We start from the raw sequence: 21806 nt of genomic DNA, 5'->3' as shown, positions 1-21806 counted from the left end.
TCATGAATATGCGAATTATTTAGTTTCTATGCTTGATGCAGGGCTTGCAAGGGGAAATATTGGTGTCATTAATTAAAATCCTTTATCTTGATTTATATATATATATATATATATATATATATAATATATATATATATATATATGCATATTTATTTAGTTTTTACTTTTTTATATATTGAAAATAATAATTTATATATATATATTTTATTTTTTTTAATTATATTAATAAATAAATTTGTTAATAATATTTATTTTAATAAATCTTTGTTTTGCTTTTTTCAAAAACATATTTATATTGATTTTTTTTTTCATTTAATTATATTATTAATATTAGTGTTGTTATTAATATGATTACTGTTATTATTAACAAGGATTTGTTTTCTAATAGTATTTTAATATTGATCTTCGTCATTTTCATTTTGTTAAAACATGAATTTATCTTCATTTAAGTTATTAATATTTTAATTTTCCCAATATTTGGTATAGTTAAGAGGATTAATACCTATATATTCAGGGGGTTTGTGATAATCAGCATCTGTATTTATACTTTCAACTCTTTATGGGTCTTTTTTTTTCGCTAAAAAGGCAACTATTTTTTCTAGTTTAAGGCCTGATAGGGTTATTTAATCTATAAGTTCCTCCCTTTTAACTTCTGCGTTTTTATTTTTGAGATTTTTAGGTTATAATTAGTAGTTTATTCTAGATTATACAAGGCAGATTTAGTCAATTATTTTTTCGAGTCTTCTTACTTTTTATTATGCTTCTTGTAGTTTGGAATTTTCTTAAATAAGAATTTTCTCGCTTTTTTCTACGTCTTTTTCTTGAATAGAAATAGAAGCCCTTCTTTGATTTTGGACGAATTTTAAATTTTCTAAAAGGCTTTTTTTTTATTAATTTTATTATTTTTAATTGTCTATTTATGACTAGAAATAGACTTGGAATTCTTTTAGCTCTTAAATGGTTTATTCCATGAAATTTTTATGAGCTTCTAAAGCTGTTATATTAGATACAAAAGATACTTTAAGTAAATCTTCAATTTTCTTCTTTTTATTAGCTAAATCTTATTCTATAACTTTTTTTTCGGCTTTTATTTTTTCGGCTTGTTTTTCCTTTTCTAGTTTCTGTTGTTTTAGTTCTTCTTTTTTTCGCATTTATTCTTTTTATATTTACTCTTCTTTTCTTTTATTTTCATGCTTAAAAATTTCCTGTATTGATCTTTTGTCCTCAAATTGACTTAGTTAGTCTTCTAGATGTTCTTTGAATCTTTCTGGAAGAGCTAGACTGTTTAGTTTTTATTAGTTTTTTTACTAAATGGAAAGGTTTTCGAGTTTTTGTTTGAAAGAAATTTGTTTTTCACTTTTTTTGTTTAATATTTTACATTGTTTTTGGTATTCTTCATATAGTTATTCTACTTGCTTTTTTTCGAATAAAATTAGCTTTTTTCGGGTATCGCTCATGTGTTTTAGGGACATTTAGATATTTTAAGAGTCATTTAATTTTTAAACGAGGTCTTCTTGAGTTTATTTGAGCTTTTCAAGCTCGTTACGGTCTTTTTCTTAAGTAAAAACGAAGTCGCAGTTATTTAATTAGTTTAATAGATTATCGTATTCTTGTTTTTTTTTTTTTATTTCGTATTTTATTGTATTATAGGATTTTAATTCGTTAGAAAGAATTGATTCGTTTCTTTTTAATTCTTATTGTAGTTTTTGCTTTTTTTCAAGGTTTTGTAATTTAGTTATTATTTTCTTTTCAGTGTCTTTTTCGTATAATGTATCGAAGTCTTGTACTATTTATTACTTGTAAATATCTAAAACTTTTCGCTTTTCTTTCATTTTTTAAAATTCTTGGTCTTATCTTTTATGAAAAGAGTTGGTTTGAGTTTTTTAGATTTCTGAATGGGTCTTGTAGTTTCTTTTTTGGTTGTTTCGTTAATTTTGTAGTTATTTTTTTAATTAATATTCTCCTGGTCTATTAAATATCTCAAGTTCTCGATTTTGCTTTCGGATTGGGATTATTTGAGGTGTGTTTAAGTCCGGTTTTCTAATTATACTCTTTCGTTTTGAATTAACATAGGTTGTTTAGGAGCATTTTTGATTTCAATTAAAGGTAGTTTACTTATACTTTTTTAGAATTCTTGCTTATTTTAATTGTTTTTAATATAAATTTTATTATTTATTTACGTTTTTATGTGTTAGTAAAGGTGATGTTTGTTACCTTGAAGTTCTTTGGGTTTATTGTTATTATTTTAGGTTTTATTAAGATTGATTTTATTCGTTTGTTAAATTAACTCCTGTTAAACCAAATGTATTATTATCCATTTTTTTAAAATAATTTAATTGTTGTTATTTTTTTTTTTATATATATATATGAATTTTTTTTTTTTTTTATTATAATATAAAAAATTTATTTTTTTATATAAAAATTATATTTATATATATATTTTTTATTAATTAGGTTTTTGATTTTTTTTTAATAAAATAAAAAAATTTAAAATGTTTTATTTTTTTATAATTTATTTAAATCAACAAAATCAAATTATAATTCTCTCAATTTTTTTATATTTATTTATAATAAATTAAAAGCTATTTTTAATCTAATAATAAGTATATGTAATTAGTTAATTTCATTCATATTATATAATTATATCTTCAATCTCATGTCTACATATAGGACATAATTTCTTATATTAGCTATTTATTTTAATAGAACATTAATAGCAAACCACTTTATGACCGCATTTATAAAAAACTGTATTTCTTTTTTATAAACAACAAATGACACATTAATCTTATTATTCTAAAAAAGGAATTTCTATTAATTTCTATTTATATAAATAAATAAATTCCCTAAATTTTTTATTAAGTTTTTACTTCTTCCTATTCATTCTCTTTCATAATAAAAAGCAACTTTAAAAGACATAAACCAGCTAAAAAATCGACTAAGTAAGGCACGCAAAAAATGATAAGCATTAATTTATCATTATTTTCATCCTTTATATGTATTTTTTAAATAAAAAAAATATAAATCGAATCTATAATATATGAATTTTATTATATACACTTTAGAATAATATTTCAAGTAAAGAAAATAGGAAAACTATACCAATTACAGAAGATGTAATCTTTTTTTTTATCAAATAATTATTTTATAAGTAGTTTTTACAATACTATGTATAGCAATATACATAAAATTTAATTCCAGAACACCTTTTTTGCCAAAAAAATAAACCAAAATTAAATTAAATAAATTTATCAGAATTCCTAATCGTATCTTTTATAAATAATAATACTTTAAAAATAAAAAAGTTACTCTTCTAATCGAATATAGTATTAATGAAGTTATAGTAACAATTGTTTATAAAAAAATAGCGATAATACTATTATTTCGCCAAATTCTTATTTTTAAAGGTAATTTATATTCTCTTTAATGAGGTAATAAATATTATTCAAAAAAAAGGTTTAATTTTATTATAATTAGTTTCGTATTTAAAAATCATAATGTATATTAAAAATATATATACTAAATAAATATATATATATATATATATATTTATATATATTTATATTTATTTTTATAAATAAATCTAATTATATTAAAATAATATCTATATAAAATAAAAATATTTATGAATGAAAAAAATAAATTATATAAATTTATAATAATTTATATATATATATTATATTTTTTTATTTTTTATAAGAAATTATTATCATTCATAACTTTGATATAAATATATCCTAACATTCACTTATTTATTCGAAAGATTCTCCTATATAATCAATTATATTATTACTTACTAAGCTATATTTATATTTTTAATAAGCCAAAAAAGCTGATTTTCTTGTAACTAAACATGCTAAAATACACCCAATCAACTCTTTCTCATTATTATTAATCCCCAAAGTTTCTTAAATAATACTTTAAGTAGCCCAATAACTATAAACTGCTAATAAACCATTTAAAATATCACCTTATCCACCACATCTTTTTAAACTTGATTTTTACATAATTAAAAAAGCTTTTTTTCCATTTGTTATAATATCTAAAAAGCCTTTATGTACAATTATAATATTATTAAATTTTTAAGAAAGTTAAACCGTTTTTTAAACTACTGGATGATCAATATTAATTTAAATAAAAGATTATGAAGGATTATCTTAAAGAATATTTTGCATTAAATTATTATTTTTTTCATAATCAAAAGAGTCCTATTAGGAACAAAAAGCCTCATAAAGTCTCTTAAACTCGACATTATTAGGCGTAAGTATTGTTTTTGAGGAGTTTAGCTTAAGCTTAGGAATAAAACCTTAATTTTATTCATTTTTTTAACTAAATAAAAACCATAGACTATCTGCATCTAGTATTAAAAGTTGTCCTTCCTTTTTATTTTTGATAAATTCAGATAATATCTCTCCTATCCATTCATCTCTACCTAATCCTGGACCTAAAATAAAGGCATTAAATGTACTCTACCATTTTAATAAGTTTTCTAAAGTTTCCGCTATTTATGTATTTTTTCGGATTTTTCAGTAGTTTCGTTACTTGCACTTAAATAGGGATGGACTATTAATTCAGGGGAATAAGATTTAATGGGAATTGCGGCTTATTTTGTACAGAATATATGGGATAAATCACAACCGCTTTTTAAAGAGGAAATCGCGGAAAAATAAGGCGCACCAGTATACTCTAAACAACCGCCTATTATTGCTATTCGACCGTTTGATCCTTTATGGGTTGAAGGGAGCATTTTCGGAATAATTTAGTTGAACATTTATTTTTTAATTTAATTAAATATTTATTTTTTTAGATTTAATAAAATATTTTAACTTTATATATATTTTATATATTATGTATTTTTATAATTAGGAAGAGAGGTAATATATAGAAATAATCGTATTATTTTACCAAAAAATATTAGTATTTTTTATTATAAAAAAAAAAATATTATTATTATTATTAAAATAAAAATAAATAAAATATTATTTATTCATGAGTAGTACAAATTTCACTTCATATTATGATTTTGGAGGAAAATTAGTATATTCTTCACCGTATTACTAAGATGTAGATGTAAATGGGGCAATGAGTAGTAAGTTTTAGATGACTTAAAATTTTCATAATTAATTATTAGATTTCTCATTTGATAATTAAATAACAAACTCAAATTAAAATGCTATTTAAGCCTATAATGAATTCGAAGAAAATCCATATAGAAAGGCTTATATTTTATAATAATTAACAGGAGAAAATTTGGAAAAATGTTACAAATGTGCAATAGAAAATAGGCATTTAAGTATAAATATGCTACATAGTAGATTCTTGCTTTTAAAATTTATTTATTGAATAGATAAAACTATAAAAATTATATTTATTTAATTTATGATTTTATATTATTTATTTTATGTAAATTATTAATAAGATTATTATTAAAAAAAAAAAAAAAAGCAAAATAAAACAAAAAAAAATAAGATTTAAAAAATAAATTATATATACATAAGTATATATTTTAAAATTAGAATTAAAAATATAAATGGAAGCCAAATCAAAAAGAGATTTAATATGGGAAAAAAAAAAATAATAAAGAGAAGAAAGATTAAAAAGTAAATTATTCTTTTTTGGTTTAAAACATAAAAATAAAAAAAAATATATAAAAAAGAATAAGCCGATAATACAACAGGAACAAACAATTAAGTATATGAATAATAATAATAATAATAATAATAATAATAATAATAATAATAATAATAATAATAATAATAATAATCATATTAAAATATAGAATAAAAAGAAGAATATTTAAATCATATCAATAATAATTTTCAAAACAGTCATTAAAGTGAAAAAATAAATAAAGAAAATAATTTAAGTAATCCAGTTTCTTACAATAATATTGAAAATATAGATAATATGGATTAATTTAAATAATAATAATAAAAGAATTAATTTGATGACAAAAATATTAATTATCATTAATAAGAAATAAAAAAAAATTATAATTAAGCTTTATAATAATAAGTATTTATTTTTTAAAAAAGTTTATTTTATTTTATTTTTATATTATATATAAGATTTAAGAAAAAAATAAATATTAAGAATATTAGGAAAAAGTAGTAAGAAAAATAGAAGAAGAAAATGAAAGAAAAAAAGTTCAAATAATTGAATTATAGAAGGAAAAAGAATTCTAAGAATAAAGAGTAAAAAAAGAATAATATAAAAACATTTTAGAATAATAAATGAAATAAAAAGAAAAAACCAAACAGGATGTTTATATTTAAAAATAATAATTTATAGATCAAAATTAAAATTACGGAAACTTTCCTAGTGAAAATAATAAATTTAAGTTTTCTTAATAATAATTATAATAAAACAATATTGCAAAATAACAATTATAACCATATAATTATGAAGAAATATAAGAGTAATAAAAATAATTCTAAAAAAATAATATAAATAGGTAATAAAACTAAAGTCCTTACATTTAGTAATAATATGAATAATAATAATAATAATAGTTAAATTTAAGTTTTTAATAATAATATTAAATTTAATAACAAAATGATTTACATTAAAAACAATAGTTTAATATATAATAATATAATGCATAATAATAAAATCAACTGTTTAATGATTTGTAATAAAATATATAACCAACAAAAATTTAAAATAATTTAATATAAAATCTTGATTATGATAATAATATGATAATTAATAATAACTCAAGTAAACATATTAGAGGAACTAAAAATTTTATGAAAATAGAAAATTGTGATATATAAGAAATAAATAAAAAGCACCAATAAAAAATAGAATATCAAAGACAATTGTAAAGGTAAATTGAAGAAAAAAATAGACTAAAAAAAGAAGAAGAAGATAAAAGAAAAAGAGAAGAACAATTAGAAGAATAAAGACTTTAAAAAGAATAAGAAAATATAAAAATATAAATTTAAGAAGAATTAAATTAAAAAAAATAAAAACAAGAAAACATATAAAAATAAAATGAAGAATTAAAAAATCATAAAAGTAAAAAAAAAAAACGTATATATTATATAATTAAATAAAAGAATAAAATTCTTAAAACAATAAAATAAACTAAAATGATAATAATTAAGAAAACTAAATATAAAATAATATTTAAATGAATGAATAATAATAATAATAATAATAATAATAATAATAATAATAATAATAATAATAATAATAATAACTAAATTAAGTTTAATAAACTCCTTTAATTTATGCAAATAATATGCCTTAATAATTATATCCGCAATCTAATATTTAAAATGGTTAATATTTATTTCCTTAGGCAGCAAATGGATTTTAATTATATTAGCCACCTCCAATAATTATTCCATAATAATATATGTAGTAATAGCAACAAATTTAATTATATAATTAATAAAATGATATTCTTCCATAGTTAAATGAACTTCGTCTATAAATGTAATAATAACAAATACAGATGTAATAATAAATTGAATTAGTTAAAAATCAAGCAAATTTAGCAATAGAAGAAAGAAATAAAGCAGAAAAATTGTATTAAGAATTAAAAGGTTAATATGAATAAAAATAAATATAAGAAAAATAATATTAAATATAATTATAAGAGGCTTTAAGTAAGAATAAACCAGGAATCAATGCTAATAATAAAAAAAATAATGAATTTATAGAAGTAGATCAAGATATTAAATATATGTAATCAAATTAAAATGTTTTTAATAATTACACACTAAATAATGAAATTGATGATTAATTATAAACAAAACAATAATAATAATAATAATAATAATAATAATAACAATAATAATAATAATAATTTTAAATTCAATAATCAAATTATTAAGAATAATAAAAAATTTTATAACCAAATTTGTAATAATAATAATATATTCAAAAATCATTAGCATCTGACAATAAATTTATTCCATTAGATATATTAGATTAACTTAAAATTTAAAATTAACATGTTTCTATTTCTAAATTAGGTTAATATGGTGTTTCTTAAAGTTAAGATTGCTCATCCTAATTTGTATATACCTTCAATTAATAGTGAAATTACAAAAGAAATTGATAATTTAATGCAAAATTAATAATATTAAAATAGAATAGGTACCTCTGAAAAAATTATATAAAGAGAAAATGTAGGTAGTGCTATAAATATGGCGGCTAAGAATATTTTAGGAGATTCTAAAGCATTCGAAAAATAAAAAAATATAAATAGTTATTCTTAAAATGATAAAAATATAAATTCTTAAGGATTTGATTTAGATATAATAAATAAAAAAATGAAGAAAGATTAAAGGAATTAGAAAAATATAATATTGAAACATTTAAAAATGAAGGAAAATATTAATAAACATCTTTAAATACGTATGATTTTAAAAAAAGTTAAGATTTAGATAAATTAGATAGTCTCTTAGATAAATTTATGTAAAATAATAAAATAAATTGAAATAATTATTATTGATTACAAAATAATATATATAATAATATATAAAAATCAATATATAAATATATAAATATTATTACCTAATATTAAATATAAATATTATATAATAAATAATATATAAATATATATATATATATATATATTTATATATATTTATATAATTTTAACATTTTATTCATATTTCATAAAATCCTTTAAATCTTATTATTTTAGAAATTAAGTAAAATTATTATTTATTTTTATTACATATATCTAATAAAATTATTGAAAAAATTATATCAAATATTACATTATCAATTATTAATAATATAATAAATCCTATTACATGCCAATTTTATTATATTTCTCCTACATAAAAGCCCATTGCACTTATTTAAATTGCAATTAGAAAAATGAATGTTAATATATAAAATATTATATACGAATAATGTATTCTTGTTTTTATTAAAAAAAATATAATATATTTATATATATTATATATACTTTTATGTTCCATCTCTATCCATTCTAAAAAGAATAGATAATGCTCCATATACATAATTTATAATCAGTGAAATAATTAAAGAATATAAAAAAGTTAATATTTTTTAATAAATTACCCATTCTAAATAATATATAAATATTGAAATTATAGTAGACATAAAAAGCCATTACATTGATATTATTGATAATTTTTGAATTTTATACTACATATTTTATGTGTGCATTACACTGTAAAAATGTAAAGACATTAAAGGATCCATTTAAATTTCTTCTTAATAATTTATATTGTAAATTTATTTTATATTTTTTTCTCTTTCAGTCTTTTCTGAGTCCGTTTAGAATTAGTTTATGTTTTCTTCTTGCATTTTTATTTTTTTTCGGAGTATTTTTCCTTAGTTTAAAACAGGAATCTATGTAAATACTATTATACTTATAGTAAAAATGATTAAGATTGATAAAGGTATAAAAAATCCGGATGAAATAAAATAAGAAGAGTCATATTTTTATAATAAATCTATATATATAATATATATTTAATTATATTAAAACAAAAAAAAAACTTGGCTTTGTTTTTTAAGGAGGGTCTATTAATTCCAAAAAATAAGCAAATTATTTTTCGTTAACAAAATCAAAATTAAAATCGTAAAAACAAATAACATACTATTCACATACCTAAGTTAAATGTTAGAGGACACCGTGAATTTCAGAATCTGACCATAAATTTCCTTCTTTAATTTTACAAGTAATTTTTGTTATCTAATTCTCGTTTTTAGAATATATATGATATCTGAATAAAGGAATAAGAATAGCAAATTAACCACCATATTAAGTATTAAATGAGAAATTTATCTTATCATTTTATTAATTTTATTAGAACTATAGTTAAACTGTGATTATAGGAGAATTGACATTATTATCCAATTTATAATATCTAAAAAATATAATAATAATAATATATATATATATATATATATATATATTTATATAATTATTTATATATTATTTTTTTTAATTTTTTTAATATATATTCATATTTATATTTTTTTCTTTATAATTTTTTAAACATATAAATTAAATTATATATTTTTATTATACCTGTTGTATGATGTTTAGATTATTTATAAATAAAAAATTGAATTTAAACTGTTATGTTATTGATTTTTTTAAGATAGGTATTATTAGGTAGGTTTTGAAATAAAAATATAAGGGTAATCTACATATGAAGTATATAAACATTAGGTTTACAATTCTTCAAAATTATAAAATTAGAGGATGTTTTTAGCGTCGTTTTGCAATATGGTTGATAGAGGAGAATTTAACGAAAAAAACGAAGGCGTTTATTAGGCATTTATTGTATATTTTCTAGCATATATTTCTATTTTAATTGTTTTTATGAATGTAATATATGATTAGAGATTATTTTATTAAATATTATTAATTATAAGTTATAATTGATTATTTATTAAGTCATTTAATCTTAAAATAAAATTTAAATTGGAAAATTGAGATTATGATTTGTTTAAAAAATCTAGATATTAATTTAAGAAATATATAAAAAATTCATAATTTATTTTTTATTCAATATTTTCGAGAGTAAACCAATCTTTTATTTTAAATAAAAAATAAATATATATGTAAATATATATATATGTATATATATAAAATAATATATATATATATATAATATAATAAATAACATATAATATATAATATATTTTACTTATTAATCCGAATTACTAAAAGTTTTAATAGAGTTAAATAAAGTTTGAATTTTCTAAAAAATTATTAATTTATTAAAGCATAATATCCTGCATAATATCTCCATTTTCTCCATAAAAAGCTAATATTTTTAAAAAAAATTCCCTATTTTCATTATTATTAAACCAATTTTAATCAAATAATCTTATAAATCTTTTCCATAAATTATCTAATCTTTCATTTATAAAGTTTTTTTTAGTAATATCGAATTAACATCTTGCTCCTTTGAAATCTTAAAAACAATTACAAGTTTAATAAAAAGAATTAGATCGTTAAGAACTGAAACATTCTTTAAAATTATTTGCAAAATTTTATATATTTCGCAATTCATATATAGGAAACGAGTTTTCTATTCCTGTAAATTCACTATATTGAACTTAAATAGACTAATAGAGTTATTTTAAAGTTTATATATTTAATAAAAATTATAAATTAATGTCTTTTTGGCAATATTCGTTTTAATAAACTAAATATGGCTCACATGTTATACAGGAAAAATTGTTTTCGCATTCAATACAGTTTTATATGCATTTAGAACATTGTATTTGGTCAAAATAGTAACCTCTTTGGCATTTTTCACATGAAAAAGTATTAGTTTGTAGAGAAAAAGGTTACATTCTTAAACAATTTTTCATAGGTAGTTCACATTTTAGAGTATATTAATTCAATATATAAGGATATACGCACCTTAAGCATTTTAATTACTATTAAACTTAATCAAAAATGCATAAATCGCAATTATAAAGGGGATTTGGGGAATAATTTTAGCATAACATGCATATTTATTATAATTATTATTTATATAATGTTAGGTTTTCACAATATAAAAATTATTAATTGTTAATTTAAGTTTATATGGCTATTTCTTGAGTAGTTAAGCAATCACCAGTAGGTCCTATATGACTATTTTTTTAAAAAAATTATTAAGTATTTTTTGTTTTAATTAAAAAAAAAAACTTTATCAAAGAACAAGAAGAAGTAGATCTTGTAAATAATACACAATTGTTTTGTCTATTTTTATAATAACCGATTTTGCAATACTGACATCTTTTTTTTTTTATTATTATTTTATTTTTTATTATATTTACATATTATTTTAGACTATTAAACAATTGTCATGTTAAGGAAGTATTTATATACATTGATTATTTTATAAAAAAAAACCTTAATTACATTTTTAACATTATGTAGTGACCTAATCACATATTTAACAGTTTTAACATAAATTTTATTAGTTAGATAATGATATTAAATATATAATTAAGATATATATAATCATTTATAATATTTTTTTACTTTTTATTAAAATATATCTTTTTAATTATAAATAATATAATTTAAAATATTAATAAATTAAGATTTAAATTTTGATAATATTATTTAAATTTTTATTAATATATATGTATTTATATATTTAAATTTTTATATATATATATATATAGAAATATATATAAATATATATATATTTATTTATTTATATATATAATTTTTTATATATATATTTATTTTTATCTTTATATAATTAAGTAATTTTAAGTAATTTTATTAATTTTATTATTATTTAATTATAATCGTGAAAAATAAAAATAAAATAATTTTTATATATTTTTTATTTTTTTTATTTTTTTTTGATGATTATTAATAAAAAAAAATAACATATATACTTATAATTATATATATAACTTATATAATAAAATAAAAAAATATGCAAATAAATACTGAGGAAGGTAATTTTTGTAAAGAAGATGAAATTTAAGATTATTTATTTGCTATGAATAATTTAATCACTACCCCTGATAAATTTTTTGCAATAAATAATAATGAAAATAAAAGTTAAAAAAGTAACCAATAAAAGGAATCTTTATAGAAAAATAGTACATTAAAAGTAAATCCTGAAAGTAATTTATTATTGTAGTCTTAAAAAAATGATTAATATTTATAACAAGAAAAATAAATTTAAATGTAAAATAATATTTAAGATAGTGAATGTTTAAGCTAATAAATTTAATTAGTTAATGTAATTAATACCACATATTTTCTTTATAAAAAAAAATTAAAAATTAAATATAAAGTTTACTTTTTTATCAGATTAAAGTATGGCTAATTAAAAAATAGAATAAGATTTTATGAAAATAGAACTTAATTAATTTAAATAATAAAGTGATAACATAAAAAATTTAGAAAATTAAAATATAAATATGTTTTATAATTTAAAAAAATAAGAAAATTTTTCTGAATAATCAAATAAAGGTCCTTTTTTTAAAAATAAATAAATTATTTATATATAATTTTTTTTTTAATTTTTTTCAATAGATAATAATAATAATTTAGTCAAATAATATAGTATAAATTGTAAATAATAAGATATTCTTTTATAAAATAACCAATAGGAATTAGTTGAAAGTAATATAAAAATAAATATAATAGATAATTCTAAAAATTAATTTATAGAAATTAAAAATGAAGGGTAAAAATTAGAAAATTAAGATAGATTATAAAATAAAAATGAAGAAAATAAATAATAATAAGAAGAAAGTTAAAGAAATTAAAAAAAGTAAAAAAAAAAAAAAAAAAGTAAAAAAAAAAAAAAAAGTAGATTAAAATGTCCCTTATCTTGAAATTCGAAAAAAAATAAACCCTCAACTTTCTTAATTAATTTAAGATTAGAAAATTTAAAGATAAGAATCCTAAATAGAAAGTTAAAAAAATGAAGGAGAAATTAGTTCCTTTGCATAAATAGAAAGTAAATTTGGGGATAAATAAATTTAAAGTCAAAATTAAATTTTTAAAGATGAAGAAGAAAGTGAGGAAAAAAAAATAATGGAAAAACATCCTACGTTATATTAATTTTTAAATAGCAATTTTACCTCAGTAGTAATAAATTTAACTACTGCTTATGCACTTTTTGGAGATGATATAAGAATTATAGCCTTTGATAATAGGGCAGATATAGTTTTTGATTTTTTCACAGTTATAGCTTTCTTGATTTTTACATGTGAAGTAATAACTGCGATGATAATAAGGCCAAAATATTTTCTGTCATTCTTTTTCTTTCTAGATACTATTTCTACTATATCTTTGATTATGGATATTCATGTGTTATAATCAATAATATTTTTTGGATAATATGATAACAGTACTGTTGATTTATCTAAAGAAGGAAGTGCTTCTAAAATAACTAGAAGGTTATTAATTATAAATAAAATATATACTTATATAGATATATATATATATATAGATATATACATATATATATATATATATATATATATATATATATATTTTATTTAGATCAGGAAGAAGATTTATAAGATTAGTTAGACTTGTAAGAATTGTTAAATTATATAAGGCAGCTCTTCTTTAATAATAGAATTAATAAACTTCGAATAAAACTTAAAAAAATTTAGAAGAAAGAAGAAAGAAAAAGAAGAAAATTTTTCCTTAATAAAATAACAATAAATGTGAAGAGAATATTAAAAAAGACAAAATAAGTAAAAATAAAAATAATAAAAAAAAAAATAATGAAGATAATAAAAATAATGATAATAATAATTATAAATATAATAAAAATAATAATAATAATAATAATAATAATAATAATAATAATAATAATAATAATAATTACACTAATAATATAAACAGTAATTATATCAATAGCAATAATAATAATGATTCTCCATAGATTATTATGAATAAAATAATTCAAGAAAATACTAATAATGTGTCTAGTACTAAAAAATTAAGTATTAAAATGGATGAATATTTTAAAAATTAAGATAATACATCAAACACAAATGTATAAAAAAATAATTTTTTTTTTATTAAAAATAAAAAATAGTAAAATAAAAATAAATATAAAGTAAAACAATCAGTAGTTTCAAAAAAATTAGCTGACTTAACAACTTAAAGAGTAATAATTATTGTATTATTACTTTTATTTATTATGCCTCTTTTTTCAGCTGCTTATTATTTTGAAGAACCTATTACAATGGATTTAGCTTGTTAATAATTAAAATTAATAACCGAAATGAAATCTACTAGATATGAAATTCAATTATAATTCGATACTATAGTTAAATAACATATGAATTTAATTACTCCTATTGTATTTTTGAGGATTCCTTTGTCTTATATAAATAATTTTAACTTGACAATATTCGATTATATCCGAGATGAGGAAAAAGAAGGGATCGGATATGAATTAAACATAGACTTATATTTGTAAAACCACCCCAATAAAGAAGATTAAATGGAATATGACAATGTTTTAAAAGGTATGACTTCTGATTAGAAACTAATACAGGGATTTTTAAATATAGCGCCTTTAGCAGTATTAAGTGCATGCCTTTCTTTAGGAAGAATTATTTTCGTATGTATATTATTGACGGTAGGGGCCTTATTATTCGCAAAAGATGCAAATGATTTAGTCTTGATCCCTATAGAAAGAATGCGAGATAAAGTAATTTAAATTGCAAATAACCCTTTATCTTCTAAAGACCAAGAGCTGATTATTTAAGACTAATAATATGAGACTATAATAATAGAAAACGCGATTATAAAAATCGGAACTTTACTTGCGTTGGGATTCGGGGATGCCGGGAGTGAAATTATAGCCAGTAATATGACTAATACAGGAGATGTAAACCCTATGATTCCTGGAAAAAAGAAAAGCGCAATATATGGATTTTGCGATATCCGAAATTTTACAGACGCAACAGAAGTTTTATAGGAAGATGTAATGATTTTTGTGAATAATATAGGAGAAATTGTCCATATGGTGGTAGATAGGTATTTGGGGGCAGCTAATAAGAATATAGGTGACGCTTTTTTGCTAGTTTGGAAGCTTAGAGAGGATAAATATATGATTAAAGAGGAGGATAATTCACTTGTATTTAATGACGAGGTTTATATCTAGATTTTATGTGATTTGGCAGTTATTTCATTTCTTAAAATTAACGTTAAGTTGAATAGAGAATAGCAAATTCTCGAGTATAGGAATGATAAGAGACTTTAGAGTAGACTGGAGAATTATAAAGTCAAAATGGGATTCGGATTGCATATTGGATGGGGTATAGAAGGGGCTATAGGCTCTTAATTTAAAATAGATGCGTCTTATTTAAGTCCTAATGTTAATATGGCGTCAAGGTTAGAGGCTGCAACTAAATAATATGGAGTCCCATTGCTTATTTCATCGGATTTATATGAACTTTTCTCACCGAAAATGTAGAATATTGCAAGATAGATTGATAGAGTGAATGTAAAAGGATCATAAAGACCAATAGGGCTTTATACAGTGGATATTAATGTAAATAATTTGCCTGCTTCGAAGAATGGGGATCCTACTTTGAGTAAATAGGATAAATATTATGATTGCCTATATAAAAAAAATGAAATCATTGACCTTGTGTCAGAAGTAATAAATAGGTAATGTGAATGGGATGTTAATATGTATATTTAAGAAAATAAAGATCTCAGAATGGCATTTGAGGGAAGAAATGAACAATTTATAGAATTATTTAATGATGCATTTTTTTATTATTTAGATGGGTAGTGGATGATATGTAAATAAAAAATGGAAAAAGCAAAAGAATTAGTCTAAGATGATGGACCGATATAAACTTTAATTCAAGTTATGAAGTAAAATGGGTTTTAAGCACCGGATAATTGGGAAGGATATAGGGAATTAACAGAAAAATGATATTTATCTTTTTTTTTTTTCTTTTTTTTTTTTTTTTAATTATTCATGTTTAATATTTTATTATATATTAAATTTCGCTTTTTTTTTTTTTGTTATGTTTAATTTTTTATAATAAATAAAATAAGCATTTTATAAATTAATAATTTCATCTTTAAAATCAAATTATATAATAATAAACCATTAATTAGAAAAAAAAAAATAAAAAAAAAAATAAAAGAAAATATATATTATATTCGAAAAAAAAAAAAAATATATAATTATAATTTTATTTATATATTTAAAAATATTCATTTGAATTTTTTAATAATGTTTTTTTTTTAATATAAATTTAAAAAATAAATTATTATATATAAAAAAAGAAGCAAAAAGTTAATTTTGATTATAAAAAATAAGTAATTTGAATTAATATATATAAAAAAAAAAAAAAAACAAACTAATGAGTCTATAATAAATATACGAAGTATAACCATAAAAACTAATAGATGATTTAATAAATGAAACGAAATAAAATAATGTATATTTTTAACATTACCAAAATATATTGCCTTAACAAAAAGATTTCGTAAAAAACTAAATATCATAAATTCAATAAAAATATTTAAACAAATACTAATAAATTTAACAATAAAAAATAAATAGTGAATTTGAAAAAAATTAAACTCTTATAAAAATTGCATATAATGATATCTATAAAATAAATAGAACAAGCCCTAATTATAGAGATAGAATTAATAATACATATACTGAATAAAAAGAAAATTTAAACTAAGAAAATAATTTAACAACTATGTTTTAATAAGAATTAAATGTTTTAGAGTAATTAAACTTAAATTATATTAATTAATAAAATAATTTAGATGAGAATAGAAACAAATCTTAAAATTAATTAAAAGTTAAATTAAAATAAAAAAGTACGAAAGTTTAAGCATAAAAATAGAAATAAAATATTATTTACAACAATAATGATAATAAAAAAAAGTATTAATATGAAATAATAAAAAATTATAATTTAAATACAAATATTAATGATATAAGTAATTATTAATAATAAAATAATAATAATAAAATTATTAATAATAATAATAATAATAATAATAATAATAATAATAATAATAATAGTAATAATAATAATTATAATAATATTCATAATATTAACAAAAATGATTTTAATATATAAAATAAATAAATAAACAATATTATTTTAAATAATTAAAATAATATTTTAAATCCAAATGTTTAAAAAATAATCGATGAGACTAAATGTAAGTAATAATCAAGATAAATAAAATCTGTTTCAGTTTTTGGAAAAGGAAATGCTTAAACTTATAAAGATAAATAGTAGGAATAATTAGAAAATATATTGTAGATTGAAAGAATTTTAAACAAAGGAAAAAAAAACTAAAGCATAAATGAATAATAACTAACGAATAATTAAATATAAAAATAATAAAATTAATAATAAATAAATAATAATAAATAATAAAAAAGCAATAAATTTGAATAATTTGAAGATTAATATACAGAAATACAAAATTAAATAGAATAAAAATTAAAAAAAACATAATAATTATAAAAATAATAATAATAATAATAATAATAATAATAATAATAATAATAATAATAATAATAATAATAATATTTTTTAATTTAGTAAAATTAAAATTAGTAAAAACATTAATAATTATAATTTTAATAATAATAATAATTTACATAATTAATTAAACATTAATAATAAAATACTAATATTTAAAGTAATATTTATGTTGATACAAATTTATTTAAAAATGCTTTCACAAAGGAAAATTTTTAAATTGGTAAATTATTAGGTTAAGGTAAATTTTCTGACGTTTTTATGGCTAAGTAAACAAAATATTTATTAATAAATTATAATATATATTTTTTTTTTTAAAGAGATATTTAATCAGGATTTATTTTCGCTATAAAAAAAATAAGAAAATAAACTTTAATTAATCTTAAAATACAAGATTATTTATAAAATGAAATAATAATTTAATCTTTTTTAAACCATGCTAATATTATCAAATTATACGGATTTTATTATGATGAAAAGTTTATTTATTTAGTATAAGAATATGCTTCCCATGGCTAATTATATAAAGATTTATAACTCTAAAAAGGTTAGAAATATGATGAAACATAAGCCGCTTTGTATATTAAATAAATAATAAGTGCTTGTATATTTTTACATTAGAATAATATAATTCATAGAGATTTAAAACCTTAAAATATATTATTATCTTATGTATAAATCTTTATATAAATAGTTATTTATTTTCAAATAATATATATAGGGAGCTATTAAAATAACAGATTTTGGTTGTAGTGTATATTGCCCAGAACTTAAAAGATAAACTTTTTGTGGAACTTTAGATTATATAAGTCCTGAAATGTTAAATGGTGAAGATTATGGTAGAAGTGTGGATATTTGGAGTTTGGGTATTTTAGCTTATGAATTATTGACTGGAAAAGCACCTTTTTTATGTGAAAAAAATAATGAATAATTATAAAAAATAATGAAGGTTAATATTATTATTTTTTATGTTTTTTTTTTTTTTTTTATTATTAATTTTTATCAGAATGATCTGTTTTTTCCGGGTTATGTGTCTTTAGAAGCTTAAGATTTCATTAATAAATTATTATAAAGAGATCCTAATGAAAGAATTAATTTAGTAGATATAAATAATAATGAATGGTTAAATAAAAACATTAGCAGATATTCAAAAGAATAATGGGATAATAATATTGTAGAATAAACGAAAAGAGTAATCTTATGATTTTTCCCATTATTATATATAAAAATTATTATTATTAAATTAAATTATATTAAGTAATGTTAGGTTTTGTTTACTATATATATATATATATATATATCTTTTAACTTTACTTTTTATATAATTGAAAAAAATAATCATTTTTTAAAATTGTGTATTTAATATAATTATATATTAATAAAAATATTATATATTATTATAAAAAATATGATTATATCTAAAAAAAAAAAAAGTAATATATAATTAATTTAATTTTATTATTAAAATTTATAATAAAGATAAAATAATTGATTTAAAAATTAAAGAATATCCTATTTCTAATAATATACTTAAAATTATTAATTAAAACAATATAAAATTCATTAAATAAAATTAAAGGAATATAAATAGATAAATAATATAATTAATATTTAAACACAGAAATCAAATTATATTTTATATAAGGATTTAATAGAATAATAAATATAATGAAATTCTTTGATTTAACCAAACAAAAAATCATAAAAATTCTCTGTGAGTTTTAAAAATATTTTTTTTTTAAATTTAATAAATTAATATCCATTAAATAATTTATTTGTTTTCTTATATTAATAATAACATTCAATTTATATAAAAAAAAACTATATAAATAAAAAAGGTATTATTTTTTAATTAATACAATAAAAGATGCATTATTGTTTGATTATGAGAGAAGAAAATAAAGTTAGTATAGTTTAGATATTATATATATTATAAATAAATTACAGAGAATACATAAAAAGTCTATTTAAAATAATAATTATTATATTAATTTAAATAAAAATAAAAGAAAAAAAAATATAACCCATAAATAAATAAAAGTATATAATTTCTAATTTTAATATATATTTGTTTATATTATTTAAAAAATCAGATAAAGATTTCAAAAAATATAAATAATGTATAATAATACTGAAAAAAAATAAAATATATATATTAAATAAAATTTTAAGAATAAAAAAAAGGGAAAAAAAAAAAAAAAAAAAGGAAAAAAAAAAAAAAATATATATATATATATATATATAATAATATTTATTATAAAAAAAAAAAAAAAAAAAAAAAAAACTTTTTTTTTTTTTTTTAATCAAAATTATCTTTTAATGATATATTCTATTAATTAAATAAGACTATTTTTAGCTTCAGTCTCTTTTAAAAAGCATTATTGAATATTTTAAAAAGCTTAATCTTTAAATTTACAAGCCATTTTTTTCGCATATTCAATACTTCCCGAATCAACTAAATAACAAATAGCTTTTCTGATTTTTTCTTAATCTAAAGTTTTTCCCAATAGGATGTCTAAAAACTCTTTTTTTTATAATTCATTAAGCTTTTATATACAATATATAACCATTAATGTAATTTTTCCCTTATTTTTTTATTTTTTCTTTAGTTTTTAAATAAAAATTTATTAAAAAAATACCTCGTATATATCTTCTCCTAACATCCCTTTTAGTTCTTGGTATGTTTCAGATTATATATTTATTATATCATCCTATATTTAAAATGCTGTTCCTATATTTTCCGCAAAAATAGATAGATTTTCAACTAATACTAGGTCTTTTATTTCAAATACAACGCAAATAAACCTTACCATCATTCTAAGTAAGGCTCCTGTTTTATTTATTATCATTTATATATATTATTCTTCGGAAGGAAATATATTTTAATATGCATTTTTGTGCCATTAAATATCAAAAGCCTAACCCAAATGTAATTAAGTCATTTCTTAAAAATATATTTTAGTCAATTATATTAATTTATCATCTGGATAATTAGTTGATTATAAAAAATAATTAAAACTGGCAAAATATCCATAATTTCCTGCATTAATACTTATATCAGTGCCATAAATTAAATGAATTGTAGGCTTTTATCTTCTCATTTAACTTTTAATGTATATATATATATATATTTTTTGATTTAAATATGTACCTATTATCTTCTATATCATCAATTATTAATGAACAATTGTGTAAAATTTCAATAAAAGCTGCGATTTCTATTACATCATCCTTTTTTATTTATTTATGTTAATTTTTTATAATTTACAAATGATTTTCCTAATGCTTCAGAAATTAAAGCGCATATTATTACACGAATTCTTTTTCCCCCTCTTTATAATATTTCCCATATAGGGTCACAAATAGACTTTTTATTATTTTATGAATTATATTTTTTTTAGTTTATTTTACTTTTTATAAGTCATCTTTATTATAATTTTGTCCGCAATATTTAAAACATTGAGAATACTAAGCTATTTTTGAATTTTCGTTTATTTAATTTTCTATTATTTTCTGTAAAGCTTGAGAAGTTTCAAAGTAAGATATATATTTTTAGAAAATTTTTATTAATTAAGAATAGCTTTAATTAATATTTTTATTTTCATTAAGGGATTTTGAATCCATTTGATATGAAATAAAAATATAATTGTAAATATATATAGATGTATATATAAAATTATATATATATAAATATTTATAATATATATATTAAAAATTCATATAATTTATTATATTACATATATATATAATGTTATTTATTTTATACAAATAAAATATTAAATTTATTTACTAATTTTTTTTATTATTTTAATATATATAATATTACA

General features: G+C 17.6%; 4 protein-coding genes across 4 annotated transcripts, besides 50 other annotated features; 2 read left to right on the top strand and 2 right to left on the bottom strand. All coding sequences in view use genetic code 6, as the record gives it.

Moving 5' to 3' along the window:
- IMG5_193120 (hypothetical protein) lies at positions 1–1832 on the bottom strand (the record flags this gene model as incomplete). The annotated part of the gene is made up of 3 exons (XM_004025016.1): positions 1–86; positions 356–994; positions 1379–1832. 3 exons carry the CDS (start codon positions 1830–1832, stop codon positions 1–3), a joined length of 1179 nt encoding a protein of 392 aa, XP_004025065.1.
- Positions 94–143: a microsatellite.
- A 551-nt stretch (positions 1833–2383) lies between the features above and the next one.
- Positions 2384–2439: a microsatellite.
- Positions 2440–3510: 1071 nt separating this feature from the next.
- Positions 3511–3565: a microsatellite.
- Positions 3531–3576: a microsatellite.
- Positions 3577–4755: 1179 nt separating this feature from the next.
- Positions 4756–4823: a microsatellite.
- Positions 4770–4823: a microsatellite.
- Positions 4824–4906: 83 nt separating this feature from the next.
- Positions 4907–4974: a microsatellite.
- Positions 4975–5698: 724 nt separating this feature from the next.
- Positions 5699–5764: a microsatellite.
- A 1378-nt stretch (positions 5765–7142) lies between these two features.
- Positions 7143–7204: a microsatellite.
- A 562-nt stretch (positions 7205–7766) lies between these two features.
- Positions 7767–7817: a microsatellite.
- Positions 7808–7900: a microsatellite.
- Positions 7901–8477: 577 nt separating this feature from the next.
- Positions 8478–8609: a microsatellite.
- Positions 8610–9884: 1275 nt separating this feature from the next.
- Positions 9885–9932: a microsatellite.
- Positions 9886–9932: a microsatellite.
- Positions 9914–10020: a microsatellite.
- A 532-nt stretch (positions 10021–10552) lies between these two features.
- Positions 10553–10593: a microsatellite.
- Positions 10559–10647: a microsatellite.
- Positions 10568–10646: a microsatellite.
- Positions 10648–11738: 1091 nt separating the features above from the next.
- Positions 11739–11776: a microsatellite.
- Positions 11777–12048: 272 nt separating this feature from the next.
- Positions 12049–12088: a microsatellite.
- Positions 12049–12124: a microsatellite.
- Positions 12080–12196: a microsatellite.
- Positions 12085–12192: a microsatellite.
- Positions 12088–12175: a microsatellite.
- Positions 12146–12211: a microsatellite.
- Positions 12146–12214: a microsatellite.
- A 71-nt stretch (positions 12215–12285) lies between these two features.
- Positions 12286–12319: a microsatellite.
- Positions 12320–13094: 775 nt separating this feature from the next.
- Positions 13095–13152: a microsatellite.
- An 85-nt stretch (positions 13153–13237) lies between these two features.
- Positions 13238–13275: a microsatellite.
- Positions 13238–13276: a microsatellite.
- Positions 13238–13282: a microsatellite.
- Positions 13247–13282: a microsatellite.
- Positions 13283–13341: 59 nt separating this feature from the next.
- On the top strand, positions 13342–16574 carry IMG5_193110 (hypothetical protein). The gene is made up of 3 exons (XM_004025015.1): positions 13342–13875; positions 13982–14418; positions 14563–16574. Exons 1-3 carry the CDS (start codon positions 13511–13513, stop codon positions 16386–16388), a joined length of 2628 nt encoding a protein of 875 aa, XP_004025064.1. The 5' UTR covers positions 13342–13510; the 3' UTR covers positions 16389–16574.
- Positions 13895–13972: a microsatellite.
- Positions 14177–14312: a microsatellite.
- Positions 16395–16425: a microsatellite.
- Positions 16575–16576: 2 nt separating the features above from the next.
- Positions 16577–16609: a microsatellite.
- An 809-nt stretch (positions 16610–17418) lies between these two features.
- Positions 17419–17530: a microsatellite.
- Positions 17431–17530: a microsatellite.
- A 41-nt stretch (positions 17531–17571) lies between these two features.
- Positions 17572–17616: a microsatellite.
- Positions 17617–17800: 184 nt separating this feature from the next.
- Positions 17801–17872: a microsatellite.
- Positions 17815–17875: a microsatellite.
- A 54-nt stretch (positions 17876–17929) lies between these two features.
- Positions 17930–18026: a microsatellite.
- Positions 17949–18026: a microsatellite.
- A 37-nt stretch (positions 18027–18063) lies between these two features.
- Positions 18064–18123: a microsatellite.
- Positions 18124–18240: 117 nt separating this feature from the next.
- IMG5_193100 (protein kinase domain protein) lies at positions 18241–19183 on the top strand (the record flags this gene model as incomplete). Its single annotated transcript, XM_004025014.1, has 2 exons — positions 18241–18651; positions 18701–19183. 2 exons carry the CDS (start codon positions 18241–18243, stop codon positions 19181–19183), a joined length of 894 nt encoding a protein of 297 aa, XP_004025063.1.
- A 157-nt stretch (positions 19184–19340) lies between these two features.
- Positions 19341–19397: a microsatellite.
- Positions 19398–19786: 389 nt separating this feature from the next.
- Positions 19787–19816: a microsatellite.
- Positions 19817–20154: 338 nt separating this feature from the next.
- Positions 20155–20201: a microsatellite.
- Positions 20166–20201: a microsatellite.
- A 36-nt stretch (positions 20202–20237) lies between these two features.
- Positions 20238–20263: a microsatellite.
- Positions 20264–20360: 97 nt separating this feature from the next.
- On the bottom strand, positions 20361–21348 carry IMG5_193090 (hypothetical protein; the record flags this gene model as incomplete). Its single annotated transcript, XM_004025013.1, has 2 exons — positions 20361–20564; positions 20619–21348. A coding segment is annotated over one exon (312 nt), but the record flags the coding sequence as incomplete, so codon positions are not given.
- A 271-nt stretch (positions 21349–21619) lies between these two features.
- Positions 21620–21669: a microsatellite.
- Between the last annotated feature and the right edge of the window lie 137 nt (positions 21670–21806).

This window comes from Ichthyophthirius multifiliis (assembly GCF_000220395.1).
Source record: "Ichthyophthirius multifiliis unplaced genomic scaffold scaff_1120509251387, whole genome shotgun sequence".
NCBI classification, from domain to species: domain Eukaryota; phylum Ciliophora; class Oligohymenophorea; order Hymenostomatida; genus Ichthyophthirius; species Ichthyophthirius multifiliis.
This window is presented reverse-complemented; position numbering and strand designations above follow the sequence as displayed.